At 44.3% G+C, this 26,774-nt stretch overlaps 1 protein-coding gene across 15 annotated transcripts in view; it reads right to left on the bottom strand.

The window, feature by feature from the left end:
• Nucleotides 1–26,774, bottom strand: part of otofa (otoferlin a) — a 139,253-nt gene that overhangs the window by 40,356 nt on the left and 72,123 nt on the right. For all 15 annotated transcript variants that reach the window (XM_031800787.1, XM_031800779.1, XM_031800778.1 and 12 more), the window contains exons 6-15: nucleotides 22,803–22,873; nucleotides 21,198–21,330; nucleotides 21,004–21,058; nucleotides 20,099–20,230; nucleotides 18,994–19,056; nucleotides 18,708–18,792; nucleotides 18,442–18,601; nucleotides 18,094–18,280; nucleotides 17,666–17,852; nucleotides 8,676–8,899 (exon numbers count right to left, since the gene is read on the bottom strand). In XM_031800787.1, the coding sequence (XP_031656647.1) occupies nucleotides 8,676–8,899; nucleotides 17,666–17,852; nucleotides 18,094–18,280; nucleotides 18,442–18,601; nucleotides 18,708–18,792; nucleotides 18,994–19,056; nucleotides 20,099–20,230; nucleotides 21,004–21,058; nucleotides 21,198–21,330; nucleotides 22,803–22,873 (1,297 nt within the window). The remainder of the gene's footprint in view (nucleotides 1–8,675; nucleotides 8,900–17,665; nucleotides 17,853–18,093; nucleotides 18,281–18,441; nucleotides 18,602–18,707; nucleotides 18,793–18,993; nucleotides 19,057–20,098; nucleotides 20,231–21,003; nucleotides 21,059–21,197; nucleotides 21,331–22,802; nucleotides 22,874–26,774) is intronic.

The following is a 26,774-nucleotide window of genomic DNA, read 5'->3' as shown; positions in this document are numbered from 1 at the left end:
GGGATTGGGCCTTGAGATTGTACAAAAGATTAGCTGTGGTTGAAAGTGAGCAGGCAGTGGGACATTTGAAGTAGAGGTCTGAGAAACATTCTTTACAGTTTCTGATTATTGTTGCTTGGTTTTATAGTTAGATAACACCAGTGAATTTGAGCAGGAAGTTAATGTATTCTAAAATTAGAATATATTTCCATTGCGGGGAACAGTGCTTAAAATTAAAGTAGATCCGATTTTTAAAAGTTTCTACATGTTAAACAACAGGTTTATATTTTTACTAAATTAATGCAACAGGTTGCAATGTTCAGATTACCGGTAAGGGGTTATGGTTTTGTTTATTTTAGACAGTGTCGATTCCACATAATGAAACACTGTATTAGGGCTCCCGAGTGGCGTAGTTGTCTAACGCACTGCATCTCAGTGCAAGAGGTGGCCTGGTTCAAATCCAGGCTGAATCACATCTGGCCATGATTGAGAGTCCAATGGGTTGGCAGGTAACTTACATTGGTCTAGTAATGACACCAGGATAATTTGACATGGTTATAGAAAAGAGAGACCTGTGGCACAGGATGGCAACAACAACTGACTGAGTTACAGCAGGAATGCACAATCCCTCCATCAGTGCTCAGACTGTCTGCAAGAGGCTGAACTGAGGGATTGTAGGCCTGTTGTAAGGCAGGTCCTCACCAGACATCACCGGCAACAACGTCGCCTATGGGCACAAATCCACCTTTGCTGGACCAGACAGGTTTTGTCTCAACAGGGGTGATGGTTGGATTCACATTTGTCGTTGAAGGAATGAGCATTGCACCGAGGCCTGTAGTCTGGAGCGGGATCAATTTGGAGGTGGAGGGTCCATGATCTGGGACAATGTGTCACAGCATCATCGGACTGAGCTTGTTGTCATTGCAGGCAATCTCAACACTGTGCGTTACAGAGAAGACATCCTCCTCCCTCATGTGGTACCCTTCCTGCAGACTCATCCTGACATGACCCTCCAGCATGACAATGCCACCAGCCATACTGCTCGTTCTGTGAGTGATTTCCTGCAAGACAGGAATGTCAGTGTTCTGCCATGGCCAGCGAAGAGCCCGGATCTCAATCCCATTGAGCAGGTCTGGAACCTGTTGGATCGGAGGGTGAGGACTAGGGCCATTCCCCCCAGAAATGTCTGGGAACTTGCAGGTGCCTTGGTGGAAGAGTGGGGTAACATCTCACAGCAAGAACTGGCAAATCTGGTGCAGTCCATGAGGAGGAGATACACTGAAGTACTTAACTTCTTGGTGACATGGGGCAGTATTGAGTAGCTTGGATGAATAAGGTGCCCAGAGTAAACTGCCTGCTACTCTGTCCCAGATGATAATATATGCATATTATTAGTAGTATTGGATAGAAAACACTCTGAAGTTTCTAAAACTGTTAAATGATGTCTGTGAGTATAACAGAACTCATATGGCAGGCGAAAACGTGAGGCAAATCCAACCAGGAAGTGGGAACTCTGAGGTTTGTAGTTTCATTTAAGTGATTGCCTATCCAATATGTTGTGTCTATGGGGCCAGATTGCACTTCCCAAGACTTCCAGCCGATGTTAACAGTCTTTAGAAAGTTGTTTGAGGCTTCTATTGTGGAAGGGTGTCGAATAAGAGCTGTTTCAACAAGTGGACTAAGCTGAGGCCAATCAGTTGTTTACTGCGCGGTCACGAGGGCGCGCCGTGCCTTCTTTTTCCTCTGTAATGAATACGCTATTGTCCGGTTGGAATATTATTGAAGATTTATTATAAAAAGACCCTAAGGATTGATTGTAAACATCGTTTGACATGTTTCTACAAACTGTAATGGAACTCGTTTGACCTTTCATCTGGATTTTGCGTTCGCACATTGTGCCTTTAGAATAGTGTACTAAACGCGTGGGAAAAGCGGAGGTATTTGGACATAAATATGGACGTAATCGAACAAAACAAACATTTATTGTGGAAGTGGGAGTGCATTCCAACGAAGATCAGCAAAGGTAAGTGAAGATTTATAATGCTATTTATGACTTTTGTTGACTCCACAATTTGACGGGTAACTGTATGGCTTGCTTTTGTGGCTGAACGCTGTTCTCAGATGATTGAATATTGTGCTTTTGACATAAAGCTTTTTGGAAATCTGACAAAGCGGTTGCATTAAGAACAATTTTATCTTTAATTCTATGTAAAACATGTATCTTTCATAAAAGTTTATGATGAGTATTTCTGTTATTTGATGTGGCTCTCTGCAATATCTCCGGATTTTTTGGAAGAATTTCTGAACATGGCGCCAATGTAAACTGAGGTTTTTGGATATAAATATGAACTTGATCGAACAAGTCCTGGGAGTGTCATCTGATGAAGATCGTCAAAGGTTAGTGATTAAGTTTATCTATATTTCTGCTGTTTGTGACACCTCTCTTTGGTTGGAAAATGGCTGAATGCTTTCTGTGATTAGTTGCTGACCTAACATGTTCTGCTTTCGCCGAAAAGCCTTTTTGAAATCGGACACTGTTTGAATTAACGAGAAGTGTATCTTTAAAATGGTGTAAAATACTTGTATGGTTGAGGAATTTTAATTATGAGATCTCTGTTGTTTTGAATTTGGCGCCATGCAATTTCACTGGCTGTTGGCGAGGTGGGACGCTAGCATCCAGAACGATCCCAGAGAGGTTAACTTCTTGCGTCGAGCAATCCCGTATCTGGGAGCGTAATCATAGCCTCAAGCTCATTACCATAACGCTACGTCACAATGCTGCAGACACCTTGGGGAAACGACAGAATGTGTAAGCTCATTCCTGGCCCATTCACAGGCATATAAGGAGACATTGTAACACAGCGCCTTCAAAATCTGGGGCACTTCCTGTTTGAAATTTCATCTTGGTTTCGCCTGTAGCATCAGTTCTTTGGCACTCACAGATAATATCTTTGCAGTTTTGGAAACGTCAGAGTGTCAATTATATGCATGGTCGAGCATCTTTTCATGACAAAATATCTTGTTTAAAACGGGAATGTTTTTTTATCCAAAAATTAAAAGAGCGCCCCCTGTATCCAAGAAGTTAATGCAGCTGGTGGCCACACCAGATACTGACTGTTACTTTTGATTTTTGTCCCCCCTTTGGTCATGGACACATTGTTCAATTTCTGTTAGTCACAAGTCTGTGGAACTTGTTCAGTTTATGTCTCAGTTGTTGAATCTTGTTTTCTGAAAATAAACGCAGTTGACAGTGAGAGGACTTTTTTTTTGCTGAGTTAATTATATGATATGGGACTCGAATTGTGTTTAAAGGTAGCACATGCTAAATTAACATAAACATTGGGTTAGATTAAAACGAACAATTAATGATTTGAGGGAGTACAATGGACTTATTATTATCATGTTTTGTTTGTAGTTAAAACCTTTGGGTTGCTGATTATATTAGTATAGTGAATGCTAAAAGAATTGAACACTTTCTCCACCAAGAGAATGGGGGTAGTCATATTTTCTCCCTTTGAAATGTTTCTTGAGGCTGTGTTTTTTGTGAGAGAGCAGTGAGTGAAATTCTGCAGTATAGTTAGTATAAAGGTATCCGGATTCGCTGCCTGCACCCGCACGCCTGACCAGCATCACCACCCTGGATGATACCGACCTTGAATATGTGGACCTCTATAAGTACCTAGGTGTCTGGCTAGACTGTAAACTCTCCTTCCAGACTCATATCAAACATCTCCAATCAAAAATCAAATCAAGAGTTGGCTTTCTATTCCGCAACAAAGCCTCCTTCACTCACGCCGCCAAACTTACCCTAGTAAAACTGACTATCCTACCGATCCTCGACTTCGGCGATGTCATCTACAAAATTGCTTCCAACACTCTACTCAGCAAACTGGATGCAGTTTATCACAGTGCCATTCGTTTTGTCACTAAAGCACCTTATACCACCCACCACTGCGACTTGTATGCTCTAGTCGGCTGGCCCTCGCTACATATTCGTCACCAGACCCACTGGCTCCAGGTAATCTACAAGTCCATGCTAGGTAAAGCTCCGCCTTATCTCAGTTCACTGGTCACGATGGCAACACCCATCCGTAGCACGCGCTCCAGCAGGTGTATCTCACTGATCATCCCTAAAGCCAACACCTCATTTGGCCGCCTTTCGTTCCAGTTCTCTGCTGCCTGTGACTGGAACGAATTGCAAAAATCGCTGAAGTTGGAGACTTTTATCTCCCTCACCAACTTCAAACATCTGCTATCTGAGCAGCTAACCGAACGCTGCAGCTGTACATAGTATATCGGTAAATAGCCCACACATTTTTACCTACCTCATCCCCATACTGTTTTTATTTATTTACTTTTCTGCTCTTTTGCACACCAATATCTCTACCTGTACATGACCATCTGATCATTTATCACTCCAGTGTTAATCTGCAAAATTGTAATTATTCGCCTACCTCCTCATGCCTTTTGCACACAATGTATATAGACTCCCCTTTTTTTCTCTACTGTGTTATTGACTTGTTAATTGTTTACTCCATGTGTAACTCTGTGTTGTCTGTTCACACTGCTATGCTTTATCTTGGCCAGGTCGCAGTTGCAAATGAGAACTTGTTCTCAACTAGCCTTCCTGGTTAAATAAAGGTGAAAAAAAAGAAAAGAAAAAGCCATTACCTACCAAATTAAATAAGGCCTGGCCATTTTTGTTTGCTTTTGTCATATGGTTTACCACACACACACACACACACACACACACACACACACACACACACACACACACACACACACACACACACACACACACACACACACACACACACACACACACACACACACACACATACCTTATTTGAAGGGTTTGAATGACCTCTGACCTCTCTCCTGACTGTCTAGTGTGGTTTGACCGCCCTCACTGGAATGCCGAGAGGCATTGGATGATGATTTAAAGGTCATATTTAATACTGATTTGAAGGTCATTTATAATACTGATAATCACGGAGAAGTTTTATAACTGATAGGACCATGAGAAGGATAGACCTGTCTCTAGTCTATTTTTACTACTACATGTACAACTGCTTTTTTGTTTGTTATTAAGGGTAATAATTTAAATTTGATTTGTAGTGTTGTTTTTGGGGGGGACTGAAGTTTACACACCTTGAGTGATATGTAGGGACGTATGGAGTGATGTATGAAGGAATGTATTGCTGCGTTGTTTGTTCTGTTGGGTCTGCTGGATCTGCTGATGATCAGCATAACTGATCCTATTACTGCGATGAGGTTGACAGTGTGATATGGGAGTATAAGCTAATTTGAAACATTGTTTCAACAGAATATGATATTTTTTTATTTGAAATATGTTTTAGAGATGTGCATTAAGAATATTGGTAGTAGTAATCATTTGTCATACAGCAGATCATCTGTTTGTCTGGATTTCCTGAATCAGAAATATGCTGAACTGAATTATTGTTCTGATCTGTCCTTTCTTGAGGTTATGGTGGAGATGGTATCTAGATGTATAGGAGGGATAATTTGACCAAACAGGTTGTGGACCTCAAAACCCCCCTCTAACCGGCTGAAGAAATGCCATTCACTACGGCCTTGTCCTGCACCACTTCTATCCAGAGACCTGAGTCTGAGCCAGCAAACACTGTACAGCATCCAGTTGAAGTTATCAAATGTTTTTCTCTCAGGAGTGAAAAAGAAGTCCACGTGGAGTGTGCATGGAGAGAGATCTGTTCCAAAACTTCTCTCATTTTGCTGGTATACTGGTTGGCAAATGGACAAGACATAATGAGTTGTGGTGAGACATTGAAATTGGGACATTATCATGGGCCATCCACTTTGAACCTATCTGAAGAAGAAAAATTAAGAAATGCCAAAAGATTGAGGGGGTTGGTTGTTGAAGGAATTCTAAATTCCTCTGTTTTAATTCCCAATCAAAATTAAACACTCTGTCAATGCATTAAGGGTTTGTAAGACCCTATATTTTATAAGAATGGACAGAGCCCCGGTCTTAAAAGTCAGGTAACAGCCTTTAATTCAAGAGAGTACTTAGTCCATACACATTTTACCACAGGTTATAAACTGAAAATGACGTCAGCGCTTTCTAAATGTTCCGTCTCTTCTTGACACTGGTAGAGAGGCCCTATAGTTCTCAAGCCTTCCCTCCTCGCCTAAAGCCAAGGTCAGTCAGTGTAGATAAGCATTCTAGACAGTCTGGAGATAGTCCGTCCCTGCCATCTCGAGATAGTTCATTCATTTGTACAAAGGAACAGACCGTCATTGTACTAAACTCCCGACTACATTCACTACATTATATTCAATAATGGGAGCAAGAGAGAAAATTCATACATGTACAGTAACATAATAGCCCTTTAATTCATCCTGATTGAAATGTATAGATAATTAGTCATTATAGATAAAAATTCCCTTAACATTGGTCAACTGTACCTGTAATTGATTTAGATTTGGAGGTCTACACTGCTAAATGTATAGTGATTTAGGCTAAGAATGCATTGAAGTACTGATCTGTAATTATAGATCATGATGAGGAACTTACTTACTAGTATTATGAGATTAATATATTTGTATGGTTAATATAAATGTACATTCTGCCAGTATTGATGTATGTTAAGTTGAGGATTTTCATTTTGAGTGATATATCCAATGTGAATCACTGAGCAATGTCGTCCTAACCTTTGGTTGGATCATTAATTGGGGTTTGATTATCATTTGGGAACTGAATGATTTCCCTTACCTATTCCCTATTCCTGACTACATCTCTGATGATGACCCCAATCCTGAGCATAAGGACTCAGATGTTCTGAACGGGGTGGACATTTTTATCATGCTGGCCCCTACCTTTGTGTATGATGCCAGTGTGATTGATGACTGTCCTATTTGCTGTAATGAAGCCTGTGTGTGATTTGATTTTTTATGTTTCATTTTCTGTTCCAGATTGACCTTGTTTAGATAAGAAAGGTCTAAAACTCAGCAAAGGTTGTTTACCATGGATGAGATGTCAGGCGCCAGAAATATGTACTTTGTTTGTTTACATTTATGTTTAACAAAAATCATGCAATGCTTGTACCCTTAGATTATTCCAGGAGAAGCTTAGCTTCTTGAGAGGGGAATGTGATAGAAAACATTGTATTCACCTTATTTGTTGGATATGTAACAATGATTTACTTAACAAACAGTAAGATATTTCTGTTCTGCTTGTGCTGTGCTTTATGGTCTCCACTCTAGTACCCTGCAGCTAGTCTGGGTGGTGAGGACATGGGTTCTACTAGAGAGAGCTTGAAGCTGACAATTGATTGATGTTGGTGCCAAAAACCTAAAAGCTGGCATTCCATAGACAAGATGTTGTGTGTGTGACTCGAGCTAGAGAGAGCCTGGAAGGGTTTAGAACAATGCCTCATTGTCTCATCTTACTGGCATCTACCAGCAGCATACCACCCTGCATACCACTGCTGGCTTGCTTCTGAAGCTAAGCAGGGTTGTTCCTGGTCAGTTCCTGGATGTGAGACCTTTTGGATGGGATGTTAAACGGGTGTCTTGACTCTCTGAGGTCATTAAAGATCCCATGGCACTTATTGTAAGAGTAGGGGTGTTAACCCCGGTGTCCTGGCTAAATTCCCAATCTGGCCCTAAAACCATCACGGTCACCTAATAATCCCCAGTTTACAATTGGCTCATTCATCCCCCTCCTCTCCCCTGTAACTATTCCCCAGGTCGTTGCTGCAAATGTGTTCTCAGTCAACTTACCTGGTAAAATAACGGATAAATACAAATTCAAAAGAATCTGGGAAACTAAGCCAGGATGGGGGTAAAACACCAGGTGGCTTATGGGAGATGGAACCATTGTGACTAAGCATTTTTATGTCCTATATAATATCTTCTTTTTTTTTTCATTTTCAGTTACGCTCTCAGCCTAACAGTCAGAACAAGACTGGTGGGCTGACGGTTTCATTATTGCAATAATTCATCAATATTAAATAAAGAGGATTGTTTGTAGAAATGACCAAGTCTCTCTCAGTACTGAATTTCCACAACAATAGTCACTTCACCCCTACCTACGTGTATAAATGACCTGAACTAACCTGTACCACCGCACACTGGCTCGGTACCGGTACCTCTTGTATATAGCCTCGTTATTGTTATTCTTATTGTGTTACTTTTTACTATTCTTTTTCACTTTATTCTATTTGGTAAATATTTTCTTAACTCTTCTTGAACTGCAGTGTTGGTTAAGGGCTTGTAAGTAAGCATTTCACGGTAAAGTCTACACTTGTTGTATTCGGCGCATGTGGCAAATACATTTTGATTTGATTCGATTTTTAGACCGATGCGCCCTGAGAGCCCTGATATGTAGGCTATGTGTGTAGTTTTAAAATGTACGTAGTTATGTCCTTGAGCTGTTCTTCTCTACTAATGTTATGTATTATGTCATGTTCCATGTTTTGTGTTGGACCCCAGGAAGAGTAGCTGCTGCTTTCTCAACAGCTAATGGGGATCCAAATATAATACCAAATACCAAATGTAAGATCAATACAATTTCAAGTTAGAACATAGGAGTGTGAAGTGTGACTCAATGACAGCCAACTAATGGACACTCCTTTCTGAAAGGGTCAGCCAATGACACTCACCTCAGAAATACTTGGCAACCAATGAACAGTCACCATCCAATGAGCACTCACCTCTGAGATGTTGGAGACAGGCTCTACCTGCACCTCGGTGGAGCTCACAATCTCAGTGGAGGTGGTGTCCAGGATCTCTACGGCAACAGAGATGAGGAGGCGGGCCCTGAAGGACACACCTTCCCCCAGCCCCTCATTCAGGTCCTGGTGCTCATCAATCAGAGTGTAGTGGCGGGTTGAGCCATACATGTTGACCCAGGCTGGGCCCATGGTGGGGAGGAACCCTGGGGGAGGAGAGGACGCGGTGAATGAGGAGAGGATGGGGGATGGAGGATGACAGGTGAATTGAACGAAAGACAGGGTCCTGAAAAAGGCAATTGCCTGTGTGCTGTGGTGCAGGAGTGTCATGATGCTGCAACTGAGGAATGTTGCTTGGTAACTATTTTACTTTTTCTTACTTTTTCTGTGGACTAGGTACATGATAACTTCGTTTTTTTTGCATGAAGACATTATGATTTGCAGTGGAATTGAAAGACTTACCTTCCTGGAAACTATTTATTCCTTACGTGTGTTTTAAACTATTTGAGTATTTTATCAAGTTTGTATTTTTGCATGTTTCTCTGTTGTGATACTCCCACGCAGGTGACGACCTCCGAACTTACCACCTGGGCTTCCCACTGGATTATTGACCCTGATGAACAAGACCCTGCACAAATCGGAACTGTGGGCGCGGCCCGCATGGACCAATGGGGTTGGGGCAGGGTTGTCCACCTTTGTTTCACTCAGGATATAAGCAGAAGTGAAGTGCAATGGAGAAAGGTGAACTAGACTGGCAGTTGAAATTCTCAGAGAATGGCGGAAGCGTATACCGAGTTTGAATCTGATGGTGCTAGCAAAGATGACAATGAAAATGAAGGTGATGAGAATACTGCATGGACTACAGTCGCTGAAGGAAGGGTAAAGAGAGCTAAAATGACAGTTAAACTGCTGTCTAGTAAGCCTAATGCTTATGGCGCAACTACTTCACAGTTTGTAGTAGGAGGGCGGTTTGAGGATAAGAAGATGTACCTGGGAGATCTGTTTGATGTTGCCCAGATAAAGAAAGTGTTGTGTACTGTGGAATCTATGAGGGTGACCAGAAGTGGAATTTTGTAGATTTTTGTGTGTGTCGGGCAGGAACAAAAGGAGCGTGCGTTGCGCCTCACCAGAATCAACAATCAAGGACTGTTTTCGAATTTCGGAGCAGGGCACCAATCAAGGGCATGATTTCTCAAGTCTGTGGAAGTTGTAGCTGAGAAGATCATGATGAAAATTCCTCGAGTAGTTGGGACTCGAAGAAGATAGAGAGTATATCTGTGTTGCTGTTTTTCGACAAGTCTCTTCCTATTCATGTCAACATGGGATATGTGAGTAACACGGTGAGGGCATTTGTCCCCAGGTTACTGCTGTTTTCCAACTGCAAAGCATTTGGGCACATGTTTGTTTGCAAAGGAAATGATTTGCTGGGGAATATGATGTGGTAAGGAGGAGCTGCATGGTGTACTGACGGGAGCAGCAGTTCTGTCCTCTCAGGTCAAAGGGTATGATTTGCTGGGGAATATGATGTGGTAAGGAGAAGCTGTATGGTGTACTGACGGGAGCAGCAGTTCTGTCCTCTCAGGTCAAAGGGTATGATTTGCTGGGGAATATGATGTGGTAAGGAGGAGCTGCATGGTGTACTGACGGGAGCAGCAGTTCTGACCTCTCAGGTCAAAAGGTATGATTTGCTGGGGAATATGATGTGGTAAGGAGGAGCTGCATGGTGTACTGACGGGAGCAGCAGTTCTGTCCTCTCAGGTCAAAGGGTATGATTTGCTGGGGAATATGATGTGGTAAGGAGAAGCTGCATGGTGTACTGACAGGAGCAGCAGTTCTGTCCTCTCAGGTCAAAGGGTATGATTTGCTGGGGAATATGATGTGGTAAGGAGGAGCTGCATGGTGTACTGACGGGAGCAGCAGTTCTGTCCTCTCAGGTCAAAGGGTATGATTTGCTGGGGAATATGATGTGGTAAGGAGAAGCTGCATGGTGTACTGACAGGAGCAGCAGTTCTGTCCTCTCAGGTCAAAGGTAATGATTTGCTGGGGAATATGATGTGGTAAGGAGAAGCTGCATGGTGTACTGACAGGAGCAGCAGTTCTGTCCTCTCAGGTCAAAGGGTATGATTTGCTGGGGAATATGATGTGGTAAGGAGGAGCTGCATGGTGTACTGACGGGAGCAGCAGTTCTGTCCTCTCAGGTCAAAGGGTATGATTTGCTGGGGAATATGATGTGGTAAGGAGAAGCTGCATGGTGTACTGACGGGAGCAGCAGTTCTGTCCTCTCAGGTCAAAGGGTATGATTTGCTGGGGAATATGATGTGGTAAGGAGGAGCTGCATGGTGTACTGACGGGAGCAGCAGTTCTGTCCTCTCAGGTCAAAGGGTATGATTTGCTGGGGAATATGATGTGGTAAGGAGGAGCTGCATGGTGTACTGACGGGAGCAGCAGTTCTGTCCTCTCAGGTCAAAGGGTATGATTTGCTGGGGAATATGATGTGGTAAGGAGAAGCTGCATGGTGTACTGACAGGAGCAGCAGTTCTGTCCACTCAGGTCAAAGGTTATGATTTGCTGGGGAATATGATGTGGTAAGGAGAAGCTGCATGGTGTACTGACAGGAGCAGCAGTTCTGTCCTCTCAGGTCAAAGGGTATGATTTGCTGGGGAATATGATGTGGTAAGGAGGAGCTGCATGGTGTACTGACGGGAGCAGCAGTTCTGTCCTCTCAGGTCAAAGGGTATGATTTGCTGGGGAATATGATGTGGTAAGGAGGATCTGCATGGTGTACTGACGGGAGCAGCAGTTCTGTCCTCTCAGGTCAAAGGGTATGATTTGCTGGGGAATATGATGTGGTAAGGAGGAGCTGCATGGTGTACTGACGGGAGCAGCAGTTCTGTCCTCTCAGGTCAAAGGGTATGATTTGCTGGGGAATATGATGTGGTAAGGAGGAGCTGCATGGTGTACTGACGGGAGCAGCAGTTCTGTCCTCTCAGGTCAAAGGGTATGATTTGCTGGGGAATATGATGTGGTAAGGAGGAGCTGCATGGTGTACTGACGGGAGCAGCAGTTCTGTCCTCTCAGGTCAAAGGGTATGATTTGCTGGGGAATATGATGTGGTAAGGAGGAGCTGCATGGTGTACTGACGGGAGCAGCAGTTCTGTCCTCTCAGGTCAAAGGGTATGATTTGCTGGGGAATATGATGTGGTAAGGAGGAGCTGCATGGTGTACTGACGGGAGCAGCAGTTCTGTCCTCTCAGGTCAAAGGGTATGATTTGCTGGGGAATATGATGTGGTAAGGAGAAGCTGCATGGTGTACTAACGAGAGCAGCAGTTCTGTCCTCTCAGGTCAAAGGGTATGATTTGCTGGGGAATATGATGTGGTAAGGAGAAGCTGCATGGTGTACTGACGAGAGCAGCAGTTCTGTCCTCTCAGGTCAAAGGGTATGATTTGCTGGGGAATATGATGTGGTAAGGAGGAGCTGCATGGTGTACTGACGGGAGCAGCAGTTCTGTCCTCTCAGGTCAAAGGGTATGATTTGCTGGGGAATATGATGTGGTATGGAGAAGCTGCATGGTGTACTGACAGGAGCAGCAGTTCTGTCCTCTCAGGTCAAAGGGTATGATTTGCTGGGGAATATGATGTGGTAAGGAGAAGCTGCATGGTGTACTGACAGGAGCAGCAGTTCTGTCCTCTCAGGTCAAAGGGTATTTTTTGCTGGGGAATATGATGTGGTAAGGAGGAGCTGCATGGTGTACTGACGGGAGCAGCAGTTCTGTCCTCTCAGGTCAAAGGTTATGATTTTCCTGGGGAATATGATGTGGTAAGGAGGAGCTGCATGGTGTACTGACGGGAGCAGCAGTTCTGTCCTCTCAGGTCAAAGGTTATGATTTGCTGTGGAATATGATGTGGTAAGGAGAAGCTGCATGGTGTACTGACAGGAGCAGCAGTTCTGTCCTCTCAGGTCAAAGGGTATGATTTGCTGGGGAATATGATGTGGTAAGGAGAAGCTGCATGGTGTACTGACGGGAGCAGCAGTTCTGTCCTCTCAGGTCAAAGGGTATGATTTGCTGGGGAATATGATGTGGTAGGAGGAGCTGCATGGTGTACTGACGGGAGCAGCAGTTCTGTCCTCTCAGGTCATAGGGTATGATTTGCTGGGGAATATGATGTGGTAAGGAGGAGCTGCATGGTGTACTGACGGGAGCAGCAGTTCTGTCCTCTCAGGTCAAAGGTTATGATTTGCTGGGGAATATGATGTGGTAAGGAGAAGCTGCATGGTGTACTGACAGGAGCAGCAGTTCTGTCCTCTCAGGTCAAAGGGTATGATTTGCTGGGGAATATGATGTGGTAAGGAGAAGCTGCATGGTGTACTGACGGGAGCAGCAGTTCTGTCCTCTCAGGTCAAAGGGTATGATTTGCTGGGGAATATGATGTGGTAGGAGGAGCTGCATGGTGTACTGACGGGAGCAGCAGTTCTGTCCTCTCAGGTCATAGGGTATGATTTGCTGGGGAATATGATGTGGTAAGGAGGAGCTGCATGGTGTACTGACGGGAGCAGCAGTTCTGTCCTCTCAGGTCACCGGATCGGAGTAGGGCACGGAGTGTATTTTGAAGGACTACATTAGTTTTTTGTTCAGATGTTTGAGTGGATTAAACGTTTGAGCTTATTTCCCTTTCCCCCCTTTTTTATTTCTTGCATCCAGTGGTGTATTTCCCGCATCCAATGTTTCTGGTGTAGTCAACCCTAAAACACCAATGAAGAAGAAGAAAGTAACCTGTCTATACCTGTCTATAGTCCTGGAGCCACAACTGCTAGATCAAACCAGCCTTCATAGAACCTGAAGCACAGCAGCATTGTGTACCTTAAGGCGATTCACACCCAGTGGCAATATGTCAATCAGAGCCCCACTTGTTTTGAGCCCTACCTGTTTAGCTAAAAAAAAAAAAAAAAATGACATATAGTATATTATTATTATTTTTTGCCTGTTTTGCATGTTATTTTGGCATTAATACAAGTCACATATCAGTTTGAAAACAATGTAAAAAAATATATGATAATTGAGTTAATAAAGCCACATACAAACTTGGTCTCTTTTTTGCTTTCTTGTGTAAAGCAGCTCCAAAATGCAGGTGTTTCAGCCTAGCTCAGTGCTTTCTGTGGTGGTGAGGCAGCCAGCGGAAAATACAGAGTTCAGGGGTTGGTAATGTTCTGTAGTTGCACCGTGATTGGCTCAGTGTTCTGTCACTCATGGGGACACTACGTCACTGCAAAATATAAGGGTAGAGCCGACCGTGACCGGGAGACTCATGAGGCGGTGCTAAATTGGCCCAGTGTTAGGGGAGGGTTTGGCCAGCCAGGATTTCCTTGTCCCATCATGCTCTAGCGACTCCTTCTGGCGGGACAGGAGCCTGCAAACTGACTTTGGTTGCCAATTGGACAGTGTTTCCTCCGACACATTAGTGCGCTGGCTCCGGATTAAGTGAGCAGTGTGTCAAGAAGCAGTGCGGCTTGGTAGGGTGGTGTTTTGGAGGATGCATGGCTCCTGACCTTCGCCTCTCCTGAGTCCGTAGGTGGGTTGCAGCGATGGGACAAGACTGTAACTACCAATTGGGGAGAAAAGTATACATATTTTTATATTCACATTATATCGACAGTAGCTTTGATTGGACTGGCAGCTAGTGGAAAATACGAAGCGTAGGGGTTGTTAATGTCCTCTAGTTGCGCCGTGATTGGCTCAATGTTCTGTCACTCATGGGGACTGCGTCGCCGCAAAATCTATGGGGAAAACTCTGAAATTCAAGCCCCCTGGGTGCTGCCATAGATTTACATTTGAGGTACCCATCCAAGATGGCTCAAGGACATTGGCTACAGATAAAATTACGTCAATCACATTATACCTACCGTAGCTTTGATTGGGCTGATCAGGTCAACATCATACTTTCAAAATCTTAGCTACCAAGCTAGAAGTCATCATGAATCATGTCGACAATCTACTGGCAAATCAGTTTTGATCCTTGTCATATGAAGAGAATTAACGAATAAATTATACATACAACTTAAAAGAATAAACATTCAACATTGGTCACGCTGTCAATCCAGCATGACTTCTCCTGCGCTCAAAACAACTGGAAACCCAGAACTGGGAAATCTCAGACTTCAGTGAGTTCAAGACCTCTCTCTAGAGCAGGGGTGGGCAACTCCAGTCCTCGAGGGCCTGATTGGTGTCACACGTTTTCTCCATCACTAGCACACACAGCTGATTAATCAAATTTCATTCTAAACTGAAGCTCATGATTAGGTGACTATTGGAGTCAGGTGTGTTAGCTGGGACTGGGGAAAAACTGTGACACCAATCAGGCCCTCAAGGACTGGAATTGCCCACCCCTGGTCTAGAGCCCTGACCTGAAGATCACTGACGTCATCATGATTCGACCTTGTTTTTAATCAGTTCCCAGTTGTCTTGAAAGCACCATAAATCCAGAAAATGCCAGACTTTGATGATAAAGTTTGATGACAACATTTTCCCACGAAGGACCTTCCTGTTCAAGTGAGCACAGCACAACAAGGTGAGTCCAAAAATGTATTGTATGCTGCTGCTTAAATGATGTATTATGACAGAGACATATACACTACGGTTCAAAAGTTTGGTGTCACTTAGAATTGTCCTTGGTTTGAAAAAAAGCACGTTAAAATAACATCAAATTAATCAGAAATACAGTGTAGCCATTGTTAATGTTGTAAATGACTATTGTAGCTGGAAACACCAGTCTCAACGTCAACAGTGAAGAGGCGACTCCGGGATGCTGGTCTTCTAGGCAGTGTTGCAAAGAAAAAGCCGTATCTCAGACTGGCCAGAGGAACTCTGCCTAGAAGGCCAGAATCCCAGAGTCGCCTCTTCACTGTTGAAGTTGAGACTGGTACTATTTAATGAAGCTGCCAGTTCCAGGACTTGTGACTTATTTCTCAAACTAGACACTCTAATGTACTTGTCCTCTTGCTCAGTTGTGCACCGGGGCCTCCCACTCCTCTTTCTATTCTGTTTAGTGCCAGTTTGCTCTGTTCTGTGAAGGGAGTAGTACACAGCGTTGTACAAGATCTTCAGTTTCTTGGGCATTTCTGGAATGGAATAGCCTTCATTTCTCAGAACAAGAATCGACTGACTAGTTTCAGAAGAAAGGTCTTTGATCTGACCATTTTGAGCCTGTAATCGAACCCACAATTGCTGATGCTCCAGATACTCAACTAGTCTAAAGAAGGCCAGTTTTATTGCTTCTTTAATCAGGACAACAGTTTTCAGCTGTGCTAACATAATTGCAAAAGGATTTACTAATGATCAATTAGCCTTTTAAAAGGAAAAACTTGGATTAGCTAACACAAAATGTCAATGGAACACAGAAGTGATGGTTGCTGATAATGGGCCTCTGTACGCCTATGTAGATTATTTTTTTTATTTTTTTTATCTCCCGCTTCCAGCTACAATAGTCATTTACAACATTAACAATGTCTACACTGTATTTCTGATCAATTTTCTGTTATTTTAATGGATGAAAAATATGGTTTTCTTTAAAAAAACAAGGACATTTCTAAGTGACACCAAACTTTTGAATGGTAGTGTATATATACTGTAGCTAAGAAAGTAATACTAAGTGTATGTTGTGTAGTACGCTGTTAGTAGCCCATGTGCATCACCCTAATAATTCGGTCCCTTTTCCCCTTATAATTTCGCCTTCTGTTCTGATTTGGTGCAGGTAGCCTATAGCCTGTTTTAGAGAAATGTCATCATTGAATATTGTAAGAGCTCTCATTGTCTGCTTATATTCCCCTTTTATTTATCCTATGGTTCTGACTTGGTGTACAGGAAGAACACTGTAAGAACGGCACATGTTCTGAATTCTGTCGCTGTACATTTCAAAAGTGCTGAACGACCTTCGATTGACTACGTCCATCCTAGCTTGTTGATTAATGTCTTAATCGGAATTACGGATTGCCTCTTATCCGCTCGTCGTCTCCTTATGCCATAGTTTGTACATCTCAATTGTCAGTAGAAACCACATTTGTTTAAGCAAGTCAGCCATATCAGCTATGTTTTATTAAAAGGCAGTAAATGAGGCTGAATGAACTGTTTCACTGCCAGGTGAAGGCCAGGTGTAGCAGTGGTAAGGTGTTGGGACTGCTGTTGAGACTCTTGGGACAGCTTTATTTTCCCAGTCCCCGTTCCCGCAGAAGGCCTTTTGCCATTTGGTAGGCCATCATTGTAAATAAGAATTTGTTCTCAACTGACTTGCCTAGTTAAATAAAGGTTAAATATATATAGTTTTTTGTTTGTGGGCACCGCTTGTCACCGTTATAGTGCAATCATTGTATTGTTTAGTGTTGTTTTGTGGCTTTCCTGGCATTCAATAAAAAAATTGTTTCTGTTTTGTTTACCCGGCTGGGGGGCCAGGTGGACTACTGTGCTCAGTGGCATGTTGGCGATACATGAAAAGTTAGGTGGAGTGTTTTGCTTAGCATTGTTTGCACAGCTATCCTTTTTGACATTTCTGATTATTTTTAATCCAGTCCAGTGGTAGTTTTAAAAGACAGCCAGATAGTGAGAACGTTTTCTACACACATTTGAGTGTATGTTTGGAGTGCTGTGCGGAACGAGGCACTGGCCCATATTCTCTTGTGTTAAGCTCGCTTATCCATCTGCCTGAGGTGAATCTGCCTGAGGTGAAAATTGGACTGGACTGAGGACGACTCTGGCGCAATCTGGTGGAGTAAGACTGTGTTTTCAAACTGACTTTCCTGTGTACTTGTTTTGGCACTTTTTGGCTGAAGACTTTTCTATAGACATTAAAGCCCTCTAATGACTTGGTAAAAATGACTTAGCACCAAAATGACTAATGTGCTACAATAACATTGGCTTGACATGATGACCTATCAATATGAGGCTAATGTTGATCTATGGACTGGGTAGATATATCACCTTACCTTTGTCACCATCGTTGGCGATCTTTCGCAGGTCAATGAAGTGCGTTCCTATGGCAACGTCATTGACTTTGTCAGAGTCTCGTATCTGGACCTTGATGCGTTTGCAGAGCGGAGGAAACATCTCAGTGAAGACCACCTGCTCGTTCCAGATGGGCTCATAACTGCTCTTCTGGACAGAAGTCTTCCCCTGGAGGAAACAACAACATACGTTTGGATTGACACACATTTAATTCTTATACTAAGACACTTCATTTTATGTACATATTGTAAATAATGTATACTGTATTTATAATGTGATTGTGATCCATTACTTAATGCTCTTTGTCTCTTTTGTTTATCCAACAAATCAATAAAACAGACAGTTTCAATAAAACGGCTTCAGGTTCATGGTGTCCTGATCTCCTGAGTAGCAGCTGTAGTGAACCTACTCTCTGTCCAGCGAAGACCACTTGTACGTAGGGGTCCACCAGGTCTCTGTTCTCCCCTATGAAGGCCTTCTTCACATTGGCCATGATGCTGGTGTTCATCTTGGGAAGGCCCTCAGCTCGGTAGATCTTCACGTAGAACCGCGCCCACTGCCTCTCCAACGGAACTCCCTCTGGAAGCAGGAGGTTCCTGACCAGAAAAAAAAAGTCTGATTTTGTCTCATCAAAACCCCTTGATAACATTCTCTGGTCTTTTCTATTTTATGACCTGACCACTCTACAACATTATCTGACCACTAGAACATTGTATAACCCATTGACATTATTTTGCCCCAAAAAACATTCTCTTACCCCTCTATGTCGTCTTCATCCGTCTCATTGGCTTTGTGGGGAGTCTTGATATTGTCCCCCTTCCCCACCACGGCGATGTCACACTTGATGTAACCTTTGCACCCCGCTGTGATGTCATCAGGGTCAGAAAGCATGGCCCACTTGTGGTAGAACTGGTGCTCTGTGACACAGGTGTCAACAAATCATCTATTAATTCAAACAATTAATCATAATGTATCCTTATAAGAGGTTCTGAGACATTATGGGTCCAGTCTCAGCACCCTTACCAGGCTGGGAGTAGACTGTGCCAACATCTAGCTTGAAGGTGCCAACCAAGGTGCCACTCCGCAGCAGGTTCTTGGAGTGGATCACCTATTGAAAGACAGAGGAGAACATATAGAATATACTGCAAACATATGCGCTACATTAGATCTGCCATAGAGACTGTTCATCTTGGTGTTGTTTTGGAAGCAGTTGAGTGGAGTAGGGTTGGGTTCATGATCATAGGCTGCTACTGTAAAGAGAAAGATTGAGTAGGTGTGTGTGTGGGTATAAGATATGTATGCCACTTACTGAGAGCTTGAGGATCTTGTCAAACATGACATCTGGTGGGACGTGGAAGTCAAAGACAAAATACTGTGGGGAGAAGATAAGACATTATGAGATGTGACAAATACCTTAGCCTTACTCTCTGTCAAGTGACCCATGTTGTACCTTGGGATGATCATTCCATTGTGTTCAGGAGATTCAAAGGATTCAAAGGATTCAAAGGTTCAATTGAATAAATCAACCTGATAATGATTCACGGATCATGGACACAACAGACATGTTTCTACAGAATACAACCAATGATGATTAAATGAACATACTTTCAGCATCCATTGAATCAATTCTGTGTAGCATCCAGGTTAATCTTATATAATACAAGGGTAATTAGTACGGATTAACATGCTTTTCACCCTAGCTGGATCAGGGCATCGACTGAATAATGCTTTCATGTTTTGCTCAGCCTCCCTCTCATGAAATAAGAGTTTAATGTGTAGAGCCCTGCTGAGCCCTTACAGGCAGAGGCTTTGATCTGAACAGAGCCAGCCTGGTGTTGAGACTCTGGACTGAGCCAGCCTGGTGTTGAGACTCTGGACAGAGCCAGCCTGGTGTTGAGACTCTGGACAGAGCCAGCCTGGTGTTGAGACTCTGTACAGAGCCAGCCTGGTGTTGAGACTCTGGACAGAGCCAGCCTGGTGTTGAGACTCTGTACAGAGCCAGCCTGGTGTTGAGACTCTGGACAGAGCCAGCCTGGTGTTGAGACTGGACAGAGCCAGCCTGGTGTTGAGACTCTGGACAGAGCCAGCCTGGTGTTGAGACTCTGGACAGAGCCAGCCTGGTGTTGAGACTCTGGACAGAGCCAGCCTGGTGTTGAGACTCTGGACTGAGCTCTTCTCACAGTTTCAACTCAATTACACACATACTATAGAAGAGAAGGAGGGAGGGAGAGAGAGAGAGAGACAGAGAGACAGAGAGAGAGGGAGGAGTCGAGGGAGGGAGGGAGGGAAGGAGGGACAAAGAAAAAGAGAGTGGGGGAGAGAGAAAGGGAGAGATCGAGAGAGAGAGAGGGAGGAGGGACAAAGCGAAAGGGGGAGATAGAGAGAGAGATGGAAAGAGAGAGAGACGCACTTACCTCATTGTAGTAGGGGCAGTTGGTGGATTCCTTCATGGAGGTGTACTTCTTGTCTTCCCCAATCTCCACACAGACCACAGGGTCCATGTTTAGGCCTACCAGTTGCCTGGCCTCGACCACTGTGATGCTAATCTAATACGTTGCAAAATACAGAAAATGTTCTTAAGGAAACAGGTTTTTCGGGAAAATCCCGGTTGGAGGATTATAGGAGTCAGAAGGGAATAAGCAGGTAGGTAATATTCTAGCCAGGATTCATTTTACTCCAAAACCTTCCATCTAAAGGTGAGTAAATGCACCATAACAAAAGGGTACCAAGCAAGACAATCAAGATGAAAAGTCAAACTGGAGGTTTTGACTAAAGAGGCGACTCCTGTCCCTGAAGGTTAATTATACCTTTATACCTTTACTAAAGAGCCCAGCACAGTGCAAGGCACACATAGTCTGTGCTGTGAACATCTCGGTGTGCAGAGTTGTGGTTTGTGGTCACAGAGACTGGTACATGAATGTATATAGGCCAGTGTGCTGTTGCTGGCAGGGGAGAGTAGCCGCAGCCTGAAGTTAGGCTACATTAATGAGCTGCTAGCTTTTGTTCTAACCACCCAGCCTTCACACTATGCCCTATCCATTCATCCCTACTGGAGTCAGTCAATTGGGATCCTAATAAAATCCAAGAAAAAAAAACCTCTCTCCACGAACTGCAGCAGCTATTGTGTAATAGAGCTAAGGATGCATAGATACAGTGAAGACAAACACACACAGCTGGCAGGGGTAGGGTTAAGCCTTGTCTGCCTTTAGGGGCTAGTTGTTAAACAAACTGGACAGGCATGGTTACATTTGACCACAGTGTATACAATATACATTTCCAACAGTGACTGTAGTCGTGGTAATTCCTTTCCTCCTCTCACCTGGTAATCCACATGCCTCCCAGAACTAGGTTCCATCTTGATATCAGGCTTTGACCTGAGAGCGTCAAGAAGACACAAACCAAGCAGTTGACTATTTACTCAATTTGGTATAGTGTGGGTTATAAACATGAATAAGAGTGTTATAAAGGGTCAATGAATCGTTGCACGAACAGATGTAGAGCAAGTACACTGACCTCTTGTTGGAGACATTGGTGGTGACGGCAGTGACGGACGCCAGGGAGATGCAGTCTGGGTCCAGACCCCCAAACCCTCCCAGACGCAAGGCCTTCCTGTCCAGATCCTCCATGTCCAGGGTGGCTGGCTCATCTGTGGGGTGCCATCACAATAACCCATGTGAGTTTATGCCAAGGGGTTGGCAACCCTCCTCCTGGAGATTCACTGGGATATCTCTGCTCTAACACACCTGATTCAGTATAACAAGGTCTGGAATATCAGCGGATTAGTAAAAGCCTACCCTCATTATCAAGGTCTGGATAATAAGCTGGTTAGTAAAAGCCTACCCTCATTATCAAGGTCTGGATAATAAGCTGGTTAGTAAAAGCCTACCCGTTTTGTCAAGGTCTGGATAATAAACTGGTTAGTAAAAGCCTCAGGTCAAAGGTCTGGATAATAAGCTGGTTAGTAAAAGCCTACCCGTTTTGTCAAGGTCTGGATAATAAACTGGTTAGTAAAAGCCTCAGGTCAAAGGTCTGGATAATAAGCTGGTTAGTAAAAGCCTACCCGTTTTGTCAAGGTTTGGATAATAAGCTGGTTAGTAAAAGCCTACCCTCATTATCAAGGTCTGGATAATAAGCTGGTTAGTAAAAGCCTACCCTCATTATCAAGGTCTGGATAATAAGCTGGTTAGTAAAAGCCTACCCTCATTATCAAGGTCTGGATAATAAGCTGGTTAGTAAAAGCCTACCCTCATTATCAAGGTCTGGATAATAAGCTGGTTAGTAAAAGCCTACCCTCATTATCAAGGTCTGGATAATAAGCTGGTTAGTAAAAGCCTACCCTCATTATCAAGGTCTGGATAATAAGCGGGTTAGTAAAAGCCTACCCTCATTATCAAGGTCTGGATAATAAGCTGATTAGTAAAAGTCTACCCTCATTATCAAGGTCTGGATAATAAGCTGGTTAGTAAAAGCCTACCCGTTTTGTCAAGGTCTGGATAAACAGCTGGTTAGTAAAAGCCTACCCTTCTTATCAAAGTCTGGATAAGGAGCTGATTAGTAAAAGCCTAACCTTTTTTTCAAGGTCTGGATGAACAGCTGGTTAGTAAAAGTCTACCCGTTTTGTCAAGGTCTGGATAAGGCACTGATAAGTAAAAGCCTACCCTCATTATCAAGGTCTGGATAATAAGCTGGTTAGTAAAAGCCTACCCTCATTATCAAGGTCTGGATAATAAGCTGGTTAGTAAAAGCCTACCCTCATTATCAAGGTCTGGATAATAAGCGGGTTAGTAAAAGCCTACCCTCATTATCAAGGTCTGGATAATAAGCTGATTAGTAAAAGCCTACCCTTCTTATCAAAGTCTGGATAAGGAGCTGATTAGTAAAAGCCTAACCTTTTTTTCAAGGTCTGGATGAACAGCTGGTTAGTAAAAGCCTACCCGTTTTGTCAAGGTCTGGATAAGGCGCTGATAAGTAAAAGCCTACCCTTTTTTTCAAGGTCTGTATGAGCAGCTGATTAGTAAAAGCCTACCCTTCTTATCAAGGTTTGGATAAGGAGCTGATTAGTAAAAGCATAACCTTTTTTTCAAGGTCTGGATAAACAGCTGGTTAGTAAAAGCCTACCTTTCTTGTGGTCATCTCTGGAGCTCTTGGTCTTGTGGAGCTTCATGGCTGAGAATACCCCTTTCCCTGCTCTGATGGAGGAAGACAAGAGGAGAAATAGAAAGAAACTACTGAAAACCGACACAGTGAAATCAGGTCAAATATCTGGGAAGAGCTCCCACTTTTGGACTAATGGCAAAGACAATTTCCCAAATTTCATGAACTGCTGTCATTATGCTGTCATTAGGAGGACTTTGCTGACTCTCTTAGTTAACCTTTATATTCATCTAAGGAGGAGCTCATTCAACAAAGAACCATGTGAGTACATGATGAAAACTGACAGTAACTAACTAAACCCTACACCAACGTAACACACTGCACCATCAGGATGGAAACATTTTGCAGAGATGAACATCGCATTGATGAGACAGTCTCCAAACTCCCCGACCCCCATCACAATAGAAACCAGGGGTGTCCAATAACACCACACAGTTATTACAGAGCATCACATATCACCACCACAACAAAGGCTGTGATGTCACTGCCGGACCGGCAAATGAAGGGCCTTAATAATTAAAAATGATGTGCGTGACCGTCCAATTAGCTATATGGATATGGATACATGTCAGATAGAAGATGAAAGGGAGGTTTTCAATTTGTCTGCTCAAGCATTCTAAAGTGAAGCAGTCAATCAGAGTGAAGTGTCTGCTTTCTGTCTTTTCTTTCATTAATTCACTGATATCTATCTAACGCTCTTTTGATAAGAACCAGAAAATGAAGGAGATAAAATGGAATGGTCTTTTAAGAATAGATATCATATTACACCCTATTCAATATAACAGGTTTGGGAGGATACATTGGAAATGGAAAATCCTTCAAGAAAGAAGCAAAATGATTTAGACTACAAAAGACTTAGCAATTGTTCACTCAAAGGCTGGTGTCTATAAAGCCAGGTTCAAGGTGTAGCTATAGTTCTCCTAATCATTTCAAATCAAGTTCAAACACGTTGAAGGCAGAACAGACTTTTTTTAAACAATCAAAAAATATGAATGGAAAGCCTTGGAAGTCTTGCTTCTGTGTGTTCAACTGACAAGCATATCGAATCACCTAGCAACTGTGCTACTATCCTGCCGTCCATTATTGACCATCTAACAATGCAAATATTTAGATTGTAATATTTGTAAAAACAAAACCAATAGCACCTCAAAACAACCCAAGAATAGAATCATCAGGTGTTGACTACAGCCTCAATCAGATGAACAGATATTTAAGCAGCTCAAGTGGTTCATACATACCCTGGGTCCAAACCCAGCTCGGGATGACAACACTAGCACCCTCTCGCCCTGCTGCTCAGCAGAATACGCTTCACTCATTCACTCTATTCCATATTAGCAGTTCCTTCCATAGACAAGTAGGTCAAGAGGTACACAGGGAGGAAAGGAGACATAGGAGGGAAAGGAAGAGGCAGGTGAGAGGATGAATCTGAGGCTGGAGGAGATACAGTAGTGCAGAAGCTGCTATAGGGTTGGGGGGGAGGGAGCAGGGAGGAGGGGGAAGGGAGGAGGGAGAAGGGAGCAGGGAGGAGGGAGGAGGGAGCATGGAGGAGGGAGGAGGAAGGAGGGAGCAGGGAGGAAAGAGAATGGAGCAGGGAGGAGGGAGGAGGGAGCAGGGAAGAAAGAAGAGGGAGCAGGGAGGAGGGAGCAGGGAGGAAATAGGAGGGAGCAGGGAGGAGGGAGGAGGGAGCAGGGAGGAGGGAGGAGGGAGAAGGGAGGAGGGAGAAGGGAGCAGGGGGGAGGGAGAAGGGAGAAGGGAGCAGGGAGGAGAGAGAAGGGAGCAGGGAGGAGGGAGAAGGGTGCAGGGAGTAGGGGGAGGGAGCAGGGAGGAGGGAGCAGGGAGGAAGGAGAAGGGAGAAGGGAGCAGGGAGAAGGAAGCAGAGAGGAGGGAGGAGGGAGCATGGAGGAGGGAGGAGGGAGCATGGAGGAGGGAGGAGGAAGGAGGGAGCAGGGAGGAAAGAGAATGGAGCAGGGAGGAGGGAGGAGGGAGCAGGGAAGAAAGAAGAGGGAGCAGGGAGGAGGGAGCAGGGAGGAAATAGGAGGGAGCAGGGAGGAGGGAGGAGGGAGCAGGGAGGAGGGAGGAGGGAGAAGGGAGGAGGGAGAAGGGAGCAGGGGGGAGGGAGAAGGGAGAAGGGAGCAGGAAGGAGAGAGAAGGGAGCAGGGAGGAGGGAGAAGGGTGCAGGGAGTAGGGGGAGGGAGCAGGGAGGAGGGAGCAGGGAGGAAGGAGAAGGGAGAAGGGAGAAGGGAGAAGGGAGCAGGGAGAAGGAAGCAGAAAGGAGGGAGCAGCGGGAGAGAGCAGGGAACAGGGAGAAGGGAGCAGGGAGCAGGGAGAAGGGAGCAGGGAGGAGGGATGAGGGGAGGATGGAGGAGGGAGCAGGGAGGAGGAGGGAGAAGGCAGAAGGGAGAAGGGAGAAGGGAGCAGGGAGGAGGGAGACGGGAGCAGGGAGGAGGGAGAAGGGAGCAAGGAGGAGGGGGGAGGGAGGGAGAAGCGAGCAGGGAGATGGGGGGAGGGAGCAGGGAGCAGGGAGCAGGGAGAAGGGAGCAGGGAGGAGGGGGTAGGGAGCAGGGAGAAGGGAGCAGGGAGCAGGGAGAGGGAGCAGGGAGCAGGGAGAAGGGGGGAGGGAGCAGGGAGCAGGGAGGAGGGGGGAGGGAGCAGGGAGAAGGGAGCAGGGAGGAGGGGGTAGGGAGCAGGGAGAAGGGAGCAGGGAGCAGGGGGAAAGGGGGAGGGAGCAGGGAGAAGGGAGCAGGGAGCAGGGAGAGGGAGCAGGGAGCAGGGAGAAGGGGGGAGGGAGCAGGGAGCAGGGAGGAGGTGGAGCGCTGACAACCAAATAATACGAGTGTAGCCAATCATGGCAAGGGATCCATTGGAGCACTAATACAGTACACACTGAAGAACAGACATACACACACACATATGCATGCAAACACACAAGCATTTCGCTACACAGTAGCATTTCGCTACACCCGCAATAACATCTGCTAAACACGTATATGTGAACAATAAAATGTGATTTGATTCGACACTGTGGTGGCTGAAGAAGTATTTTGGGCTCTCACTTTGTCAGAGCAGAGAGTTTTTTATTTGTATAATTTTTTCAGACCGCTACTGTTGAATGAACTGGGAGAACTAAAGAGGTAAGTTTGGGATCACAGAGCCTTACTACAGACAGCAGGGACAAGATGGAGGGGATGAAACTGGAGCAGACAGACTCAGGAAGCTGCCTGTCAGTAAACCGCAGAGAGCTGTCACCAGGGATGAAAACTAACAGAGAAATGGGCTCAATACACTTGAACACCCTGTAACAAAGAGACCAAAGAGACACTCTAAGAAAGTTCCCAACACTACAACAGAAAAGCATAGAAAAGCATAGAGCCGACTGAGTGATATACACTTCTCTGTTCCTCTTTTTCCAGCTTTCTCATTTCCTTTACTGTGCCAAGTACATAGTGAATGCAGATGGGGAATAAGAGAGTAGCTAACCAACATCATTATCTTTAGAGAGAGGCCGTGTCTGAGTGAGAGAAAGACAACATAAATTGATTGGAAGGCTTTCGGCTTTTTGCTGTTGTTGTTTAATCAGTGACCCGGTGTCTCTAGTTTAATGGAGAGGGTAGAGATGGGGCTGTGTGAGACTGGATGAAAGATCAGTGAGCAGGCAGAGAGATGGAGTGATGCAAGGTGGAAATGAAAAAGTGACTGAACTTCAGTAAAGGGTCGATCTGAACAAATAGAAGTAGATTAATCTGCTAGAAGGGGAATTCATCCACTGAGGTGATGGAATGAATGATGTCTTATGAAGTATAAACAAGTACTAAAGGGAGTGCTATGAAGTCTTAATGAGCAAAGCTCTGTGTGACAAAGTACCTGTTTGTTTGTCCTTCTTTTCCCTTTGAACTGAAATGGGAAGACAAACCCAACAATTAACAACTATAAATTAAT

Source organism: Oncorhynchus kisutch, linkage group LG21 (assembly GCF_002021735.2).
Source record: "Oncorhynchus kisutch isolate 150728-3 linkage group LG21, Okis_V2, whole genome shotgun sequence".
NCBI lineage: Eukaryota > Metazoa > Chordata > Actinopteri > Salmoniformes > Salmonidae > Oncorhynchus > Oncorhynchus kisutch.
Note: the sequence above shows the minus strand (reverse complement) of the source record. Positions and strands in the feature narration are given on the sequence as shown.